General features: G+C 50.7%; 1 protein-coding gene across 1 annotated transcript; it reads left to right on the forward strand.

Moving 5' to 3' along the window:
- Positions 1-2,135: 2,135 nt before the first annotated feature.
- P3R3URF (PIK3R3 upstream open reading frame) lies at positions 2,136-3,242 on the forward strand. Its single transcript, XM_084786678.1, has 2 exons — positions 2,136-2,408; positions 3,087-3,242. The coding sequence occupies exons 1-2, from the start codon at positions 2,177-2,179 to the stop codon at positions 3,128-3,130; spliced, it is 276 nt and encodes a 91-aa protein (XP_084642804.1). The 5' UTR covers positions 2,136-2,176; the 3' UTR covers positions 3,131-3,242.
- The last annotated feature ends 6,947 nt before the right edge of the window (positions 3,243-10,189 follow it).

The raw sequence follows: 10,189 nt of genomic DNA on the forward strand, positions 1-10,189 counted from the left end.
GAAGCACAGTGGCTAAAAGCGAAGGGGGGCAAAGTGTGGATGGTGAGGCCTCGTAATCTGGTAAGATTCCTTAGTGGCTGAAGGTGCAGGAAGGGTGACAGAAGGGCTCTGCACAGGGCAGGGTGGACACTGCCTCTCCTGTCTGCTTCCTACAAGACCAGTGAAGCCAGAGTTGGTGCAGCTTCCCCCTTCTCCACGGGGCTTTCTCTTTCCTGGGAGGTCACATTCTTCCTCATCCCTAAGTAAACAAATAAATGACCATAGAACAGCAAAAGATGAACACTCTGGGCTTTTCATCTTGGCAGTTATCAAGTTTGAACTCAGGGCTGCCCCTGACTCTACGACTACACCTCACGAGGTGGTTCCCTTATGTCAAGCTTCATTATTCAGATGCTCTATCTGTGAGTTCACCTGGTCACCACATTCATTTGTAACCACAGGACCAACTCTTGTGTCACTTTTGCAATTATTCGCAGAGCATGTACACAGAAGTAAAAGTTCTGAGTGCCTAACACAGGGTTTCTTTCTTTCTTAAGTTTTGTTTTTGTTTTGTTTTGTTTTTTGAGACAAGGTTTCTCTATGTAACAGTCCTGACTGTCCTAGACTCACTTTGTAGACCAGACTGGCCTTGAACTCACAGTGATCCACCTGCCTCTGCCTCCCCAGTGCTGGGATTAAAAGCTTGCCCCACCGTGCCCGGCCATCCTAACACATGTTTTTAGCTGTGTGTTTTTTGCCCTCACAAACGTGTTTTAGCTCTTAGAAGCCAATGTTTTTCCAGCAGTCTAATTTCAGTATTTTTTATCTGAATCTCTTAGGACTTTAGGTTTTGTTGTCGTTGACGGCGATGATGTTGCTGGCCCCAGTGGTTCCCGTTGTGCCGAACATTACCTAACACTCCTAAGCACAAGAAAGCTGTGGTGGGGGCTGGAGAGATGGCTCAGAGGTTAAGAGCACTGCCTGCTCTTCCAGAGGTCCTGAGTTCAATTCCCAGCAACCACATGGCGGCTCACAACCATCTATAATGTGATCTGATTCCCTCTTCTGGCCTGCAGGTGTACTGTATCCATAATAAATAAATTTAAAAAGAAAGGAAGAAAGGAAGGAAGGAAGGAAGAAAGCTGTGGTACATTTGAGAGGAAATGTTTGTGCTAAATACCCCTTCTGCCTCCCTCTTTTGTTTGTTGGTTGGTTTTTTCTTTTTGTTTTGCTTTGGTTTTTTGAAACAGGTTTTCTCTGGGTATCCCTGGCTGTCCTGGAACACACTCCTATAGACCAGGCTGGCCTTAGACTCACAGAGATCCTCCTGCCTCTGTCTCCCAAGTACTGGGATTAAAGGCGTGCGCCACCACAACCATCTTCAGTGTTTGTTAATTCTATGTTTACGGTGACTCTGTAAACCTCCAGCTACTGGGAAGACTGAGAATTGACTTCTACAAGTAGGATTAACCTTAGAATCTGCACAGGCCTGTGGTGGGATTCAGTGAAATCTTGGTTGAAAAGTACTAAGTAGTGGCTGGCACACAGTAGGTGCTCAATAAACATTGTTAGTATTGGTTTTTTGGTTGTTGTTGTTTTTTGTTTTGTTTTGGGTTTTTTTTGGTTTTTCGAGACAGGGTCTCTCCATGTTATCTTGGCTGTCCTGGACTCGCTTTGTAGACCAGGCTGGCCTTGAACTCAGTGATCGCCTGCCTCTGCCTCTGCCTCTGCCTCCGGAGTGCTGGGATTAAAGCTGTGTGCACCACCATGCCCAGTCCATTAGTACTGTTAATGTGGACAAATTTTTTAAAAATCTGTTTTTTCTCGGGAGGCAAAGGCAGGCGGGTCACTGTGAGTTCAAGGCCAGCCTGGTCTACAAAGTGAGTCCAGGACAGCCAAGGCTATACAGGGAAACCCTGTCTCAAAACCCCTCCCCCCAAAGAAAATCTGTTGTTTTTTTTTTTAATCCTACCAGAGTTCTGCTCCCTCCTTGCCCTTTTCCCCCAAGGGACCATGCTGGGGTTGCCTGGCTTTTGGTCTAGACTCCATGAAGGGGATTGTGAGGAAGTCTGAGTGATGTCTGGGTGGGGGATGGGACAGACCTGTAACAAAGCTCCACCCTTAGGTAGGCTCCATATGTCATAGAGACCTCAGCTGTCTTGTCCAGCAGAGCCCCCTCAGAAGCTCTTTGCGATCCATGGGGCCCTCTCAACTTGTCCGAGCCCCTCGGCCTCGGGGCCTGAGTTCTCCCTACCGAAGGCCAGGTATGGGTGGGTCCCGCCGCCGCTCTACCAGGATGTTCAAATACAGCCGCAGAACATACCGGCAGAAACCCCGAGGCCCAGCTGCTACCAATCTTAACACTAGGTCCACAAACAGCAATGACACCAACGCTACTGCCACCAGGGTGTGGATCTTCTCACCTCAAGGTTAGTGGGGGAATATAGGGTTGGACAGTCTGTGACCCAGCGTGGGAATTTTGTAAAACAGGAGTATTCTCCTGTCCTGCTTCTGCACTCTAAAGGACACTTTGTGAAAACCCACCCCAAGGGTATGGCGAGGTTTTGAAGGCGCACCATCAAATAAGGGCTTTAATGAAAAGTGACATGACTGTGAGTGAAACAGAGGGAGATGGGTGAGTCCAAGGGTCAGTGGGGTTTTCACAAGCACCTGTTTTCTTTGTGTGTGCCTGTGTGTGTGTGTGTGTGTGTGTGTGTGTGTGTGTGTGTGTGTGTGTATGCATGTAGGCCAAAAATCAGACATCTTTGGATGCCATCCACCATTTTTGGAGAGAGGGCCTCTCAGTAGCCTGGAATTTGTGAAGTAGGCTAGGCTGGCTGACCATCGGACCGAAGCATCCGCATGTCTCTGCCTCCCCAGTGGGGGCACTAAATCAGCATGTGTCATGCCCAGGTTTTTCACCTGGATTCTGGGATTTTCACCTGGATTCTGGGATTTTCACCTGGATTCTGGGTTTTTCACCTGGATTCTGGATTCTGGGACCTCAGGACCTTGTGAGACTAGCTAGCACCTTACTTACTGAGTTATCTCGACAAATGCCATCTTTTAAAAGAATATTCTCCTTTTTTCTCTCTCTCTCTCTGCAGTTATCAGACACCTCTGTCAACCTAGGGGCTTTCTGATCCTCTAGAAATGCTCAGAAGCTTGCCTTACCCTGGACCTGCTGCTCTAGAGGATCGTTGGTGGTGAACAACAAATACAGTCACACTCTGCTTAAGCTGTCCGACCCCATTCCAAAGCGTTCCAACCATGCAGGACATGAGGGTAGGGTTGGGGCTGGCTACTCAGGGATAAACGGACAGACAGCAACAAGGATCACTGTGGGCCACGGTGACAGTGGAAGGACAGGGCAAGGTCAGTCAGACAAACCCATCTTTGTCCTCAGCATTTTGATCTGCCTTGTGATAAGGGGTTCTCCTGCCTTACGCTCCCCTGGGCACAAGGCACCTTGCAAAGACTAAGAAGGCACAGACAAGAGAGAGACCGGATGAGAGACAGAAACCCCACAAGTACTCTAGTCTGAGGTACTGGGGTACGCCTGGGCTGGTCAGTGTGTAGGTGTGGCTGCTCCTAGGTGTGACAGGAGAATGGGAGCATTAAGGCACATGTGACTAGACACGCCTTTGTGCCTGAGTGTACTTCTGAGAGTCAAGGGGCGCTTGCTTGTGAGGGCAGAGGCAAACCAAAGAGAGCAGCATTGGCTCCGCTAAGGATGAAGGTCAGGAGGGGGAGGGGCGGCCTGCAATGGAAGGGTGTGTGTGTGTGTGTGTGTGTGTGTGTGCAGAATGGCTAGTGTGTGAGGAGGACATGTCACCTTCAGCCCCAGCCATCCTCCGAGGTCAGCGGTTTCCAGGACTGCCAGCTGAGCTGGGGCACTTGGGGGTGGGGCAAGGAATAGGGGAGGGTGTTGCGCTCTGTCTGGCCCGGGGATTTTCCATTTGGATTTCTGAATGCCGTGCCCATGTGTCACCGGGTTTAACTAGGTTTCTGTGGGGCTGTGTCTAGTGGTAGTAACATTATGAGGGTCTTTGTCTCTGATGTGTTAATTTGTGCATGGGCTAGTGTGAGGGTTGCGGGATGGGGGTGGGGTGGGGGTGGGGGAAGGAACTAATCACTAATACCTTTGGTGGCCTATCCTCTGGGGTTTAAGAAGTCTGCTTAACATTATCATTTGCCTCTTGTGAGAGGAAAATGAGTTAAGCACACCTACTATGAGTGTGGGACCCTGAGGGAAGGGCTGAGGCAGAGAAGTCACAGTCACACAGGGTCTAGAGAGTGCCAGGGCTCCTGGGTATGGGAACAGGCTGCTGGACATTTGTATCAGCCAGAAGATGGCTGATGTGGTGTCCAAGGCCCACAAACGGGTCTGTACATACAAACACATGACATAGTCCACAAACAGATGCAGATATATAAATATCAGGGACTCACAGGTATACAAGGATAATAAGCAAATGCATGCACCCAGGCACATGCTAGAAACAGAGATCAGCACTAACAAGAACGCAATAGACACCCACCCACCCCTTTGCAGGAAACATGCCCCTACACAGACACAAACATACATACACACAGACACAAGTTCACAAGCATTAGACTGGTGCAGTCAGACTCATGCAAACTCAAACACACACCTGGACACACTCATTAGACTTCCCTGCCCTTTCATCCCCGAGGCCCAGATGCCTCCCTCCCCAGTATCACTCGTGTGTGTGTGTGTGTGTGTGTGTGTGTGTGTGTGTGTGTGTGTGTTTACATGCCTTTGCTTATGTCTCTGTGTATCCGTGTCTCTGAGCGTATGTGTTTCTATGTATGTGTATGGGGCGGGTGACAAGCACAGGGAACTCGATGACATCATCTCTTCTAGCTATTTTTAGCTCCATCTGCAATGAGTTCTCCTCCGTTACCCCTCCTCCTCCAGGTTTCCAGTTCTCCTCCTCCCCCAGGCTCCCAGAGATAGCAACAGCCAGAGGGTACCCACTCTTTCTGTTTAGGCGGCCCCCGCCCCGGAATGACTGGGTGCACTTCACTCTCTCTCACCCCACCAGAGTTCTTTGGAGGCTGAGAACACAGGGCTGATTTCCAGACTGGGGAGGGGGCGGGGCATGAGCTGGGGGGCAGCCGGTGCAGGCACCTGGGCGAGGTGACAGACCTTGCTAGGCAGCCTGCAACTCCTCGCGTGCCTGTGCCTCTCAGTCTGTAGCTCTGATTCAGCTGCTGCGTTTAAGGCAGACGGGACAGGTGAAGACAATGAGGGGGACAGAACACTGGGCACCTGGCGGCTTCAGGGATGACGTCTGTCTCCCTCACTCTCTCTTCTCTTCCAGCTTCCAAAGGTTAGGCAACATAAGGGATCCGGAGGGAGCACACCCGCTTACCTCACACCCTTCGTTTCTTCAATTCTACCTAGAGATTTCCACAAGCAGCGCTTCCTTCTCACTCCCTAGCTGTGCTCCCAACCCCACACCAACCCGCCAGGCAAACCACGGGCCCTCTGCTTTTCACTTCCACGTTTGGACCCCTCCCCCTGAGTTGCTCTGTGGGAAGGTGGCTGTTCTCCATCTGGAGATGAGAAGACTGAAGCCCAGAGGCTGGCAGCACTGGCCCACACCTTATGGTGCTGCGGGGAAGCAGCCCAGGGGAGAGGAGGAAGTGGTGGCACACTGGGCAGCTGGCACAGGTGCAGAAGGCACAGTCCAGGCAGGGAATCAGGTGAGGGGGAGGAGAACGGGAGCCCGAGGGGTCCATGCCCTGAGGAGGGCTTCCTGCTCTAGCCAGCCTTGGGCAGCCACCGGAAAATCGGGTTTGGCAGCTTCAGCCCAGTGCTGTGCTGAACTGTTCTGCCGGAAGGGCGCGGAGGGGGGTGCGGGGGGGGGGGTCCAGATTGCTCCTGGGAGGTGGCCTGAGGCACGCCATCCTTTTCTGTAACGATGAAGTTCAGGGAACATTCTGGGATCTTTTGGAATGTAGGAAGAATAGTCCTGGACTGGAAGTCCTGTTTTACCCTAAACCCTAATGCGATGCTTTGACAACCCTGGTTTCTTTCTTTCCTGGCCAGAGAGCCCACACAGGAAAGGGCTTTTTTTTTTTTTTAACCCCTCTGGGAGTCTGACTCAGGCAGGGGGACAAACAGTCAAAGGACAGGGTCTGCAGAACCAGACAGTCCCTGGAGCACGGGGCCGGAGTTCCCTCCTAGTCACTACTAATGGGTCAATCACAGGAAACCTAGCTCCAGGCCCACAATGCAGTACTGGTCACCCCACCCTTACCAGTGCCCTTACCCACCCACCCCCACTTCCGGCCTCTGTTCCTTCCTCATCTCCGGGGAAAGCTACAGAGCTCCCTAGGGAATCACTGTGTTCCCCACACCCCTATCCCCTCACCCTGCCCCCCCCACCCCCTTGCCTTGCCCTCCGCTTAACCCCTCCCTCTGCGGTTACCCATCCAGCAACACCAGTCTCCCACTAAATTCTTCCACTGGACTCCACTGCAGCAAGTCAGGGAGAAAGGACTGTAAAGGAGATGGCTTCTCCTGATGGCCTGGGGTTCTGGAGCTTAAATGGAGCTAGGGTAGACTGAGTGCTGGGGTTTAGCAGTGGGGTGCCCTGTAGCCCCTCCTCCCCCCAAGAACGGAAATCCCTCTGTCCCCCTAGCCATCTTTTGCCTTTTCTGGAACCCACAGAAGAAAGGCCAGAGTTGAGACTTGCAACTTGTAGAAAAATAAACACAAAAACTCAGGCCAAGTGTGCACTGGTTGTTGTTACCATGTCGACAACAAAATTGCATTAAACATAAAAAAAAAAAAAAAGTCATGAAATTCTGGATTCATGGAGTCCACAGTCACAGGATCTTGACATCACGGGGTTTTACTGTAAAACTTTAGAAGCCGGTGAGTCTCGAATGGTGGCATCTACTGAATCCCAGACCACAAAGTTAGAATGTGCTTAAGTTAAAAGTTTGAGAAGTGTGTCAATGGAGTCCCACACTCCATATTTTCTGCTACACCCCATGCGTGTGCTCAGTGGGAGAGGCAGACAAAGATAGCCTTGGGTGCATGAGGTTAGCTTGAAACAATAACCCTGCAATAAACTGGACAGGGACAGACTTTGTCCATGAAGACGCATTTCTGAGCACCGGGAAAGGGAGTTATAGGTGGAGACAGAGTTGGAACTATAAAAACAATGGAACAGCCTAAAGAAAGAAACATGCGTGGGTGTGGTGGCACACCCAGGACTCAGGAGGCTTGAGGGGGGAAAAAAAAAAACCACTTCAATTCATGCGGCTAACACCAGCCGGAGCTACATAGCAAGACCCTCATCTCAAAAAAGGAAAAAGGAAAAAAAAAAGTTGGGGTATCACCAAGTGGCTTAACATACCGGACAGACCGTTCCTAGTACCTCCAGCTTTCTCATGATTGGGGTTATCCTCAGCCAAGGACATTTCTGAGGGTTAGCAGGGTGCAGCGAGTGAATCAGGAGTTCAAGGGCAGCCTCGGCTACATACTGAATTTGAGGCAAGCCTGAGCTAGATGAGAACCTGTTTGAAAACAAACCAAGCCTGGTGTGGTGGCATACCCCTCCAATCCCGGCCCTCGGAAGGCATAGTTTGAAGCCAGTCTGGGGTCTGTAACAAGTTCCAAGCCTGCCAGGGCTACATAGTGAGACCCTGTCTAAAAAAACCCAAATCCGTCAAAACAGAATAAAAAGCATTTCCTAAAGGTTAGCGGACACCCCTTACTACATTGCAGGTCAACAACCCATGTCAGACTATTTTCTTTGAAAAGACACTAAACAAAACATACTTCAGGCTTTTCTTAGCGTCTCTGTTAGGAGCAGGCAGCATTCAAAGATTCTGATCATTGACTTACGTCAACACATGCAATGACTTACGCCATGCAACGAGGTTCAGAGTCCCCACAGCAAGGTCCTGAGAGAGAACCTTGTTGAGGGCATCTGTCTGAGGTGGTTCTTGGAGGAGCTGGACATCAAAAGAAGGAGCGATCCCACCCGAAGCTTGGAATATATATAGCTCAAGTAGTTCAATGTTTTGACCCTCAGAACCACAAAAACAATAAAAATAAATTGATGTTAAATGAGAAAGGAGACTTTCATGTGTTTGTTTGGTTTTCAAGACAGGATCTCTCTGTGTAGCCTTGGCTGTCCCGGACTGCCTTGTATACCAGGCTGGCCTCGAACTCACAGCGACCTTCCTTCTGCCTCTGCCTCCTGAGTGCTGAGATTACAGGTGTGCGACACAGTGTGGCGCTCTGGGGCTGGTTACTGGTTAACAATAGACATATTTACCCAGTGCTTCTGGGAAGCTACTGCAAACTCAAGAACCCAGAAGGAGCAGTTCCAAAGACAGGCAGATGCCGGGCCCAGCTGGGCATGAGAAATGGGGCGGCGTCAACTGCACGTCCTCGGATTCAGCTGCCTGTCCGTGGATTCGGCTCAGTATCCCTACGCTGACCTCCGCTCTATCATACCTTGCCCTGGCCCCTCTGCCGTTCTTTATATTTACACCTACAGTGTTACCTTTGGCCTCTCTGGGCCTCAAACCCTCTTTGTGCTTTTTGAAGTCTATAATTGGGTCCTTAGGGCAGCATTAATATTATGTACATTATTGAGGGGTGTCTCACTATGTAGCACTGGCTGTCCTGAAATTCAGGCCAGCCTCAACCTCACCGAGATCTGTCTGCCTCCGCCTCCTGAGTGCTGGGGGGGGGGGGGTGGGGGGGTGGCGGGGGGTGGGGAATGTATGCACGACTACACCTGGCTGCACTTAATACTATTTAGTCCTAATTTTGTTTAGAGAAATTCTGCCACAGAGATCTCTGCACCTGGCTTTCAAAGAATACATTAAGCGGCTTCCTGAGAGAACGAAGGCGAACAGCAAACAGAAACAATGACATTCTTGCCTGAGTGTGTGGTATTTGGTGTGGTTTGGTGCTGCAGCTTGAACTCAGGGCCTCTGGAACATGCTAAGTGTGCACTTTGCAGGGAGCTAGCTGCCCCTCCCTCCTCCTGTGCTCGTTGCTCTGCTAATAGATTAATGGACAGAAGCTCGAGGAGGGTAAATAGCATGTCTAAGATTACCTGCCTAGCGTGTGACAGAACTGGAATTGCAACTTCCGATTCTATCTGAAGCTGAGGACCTTGGCTTCAGATTAGCATTAATTCCGTGTGGCTTCAGTGGGTAACAAGAGCCCAGAGAGCCCATGGGTGGACGTCTCAGGGAGCAGTGGTCCAAGTGGCCAGCTTGAAAGGTGAAGCTACTCAGTCCTGTACGTACGTGATAGGTCCTCAGGTCCTAGTATGTGGGGGAGGGGAACAAATTGTTTATCGGAGATGGCTGGAGACTGGAGTAGAAAATGGGGTGACCTGGAAGCTAGTCCTCCGGCGTTAGTAAGACAGTTTATGGTCGTGTTGAAAAGAGGCTTTGGGGGTAGGGGATTTAGCTCAGTGGTAAAGCACTTGCCTAGCAAGCGCAAGGCCCTGAGTTTGGTCCTCAGCTCTGGGGAAGAAGAAGAAGAAGAAGAAGAAGAAGGAGAAGGAGAAGGAGAAGGAGAAGGAGAAGGAGAAGGAGAAGGAGAAGAAGAAAAAGAAAAAGGAAAAGAAAAGAGGCTTTCTGACCGGGTCTGGTTCTCGGTATACTGGGGCGGTGGGACTTTCCCACTGCGATAGCATCGTGTTGTATTGAATCTAGACCTATCACTCTGAGGTTCCTGGTATCTTTGCACAATTGGCTCAGTTAGCCGATTCGAAGGAGGATTTCACATATGCTCTGACACCTGCCCAAGGTTGGGTCATCCAAAGAGGCTGAGAGATGCAAGAAATCACTAGCGTTACAGGGTTGGGGCTGAAGGCAGCCCTGGGGTGTCATCTCATGCAGACCCCTCTGAGAGCGAGAGAGGTAACTGTAGAGGGAGTGGGACCTGACGAAGGCCACACAACAGCCACTGCTATCTCCAGGAGTGGACTCTGGTCTTGATCCTGATGACAAGGTCTCACTACGTAGTCTTACTACGTCGTCTTGGCTGGCCTGGAACTTGCCAGGTTTATATAAACGCAGGTTGGTCTTGAATGCAAATCCTCCTACCTCACTCTTTCAAGGGCTGGGATTACAGGTGTGCGCCACCAAGCCCAGAGCAGAGGCGGCTTTCAGGAGAGGCTTAAAGAACTGGCAAGAG

The sequence above is a fragment of the Acomys minous genome (genome assembly GCF_964271855.1).
Source record: "Acomys minous genome assembly, chromosome: 6".
NCBI classification, from domain to species: Eukaryota; Metazoa; Chordata; class Mammalia; order Rodentia; family Muridae; genus Acomys; species Acomys minous.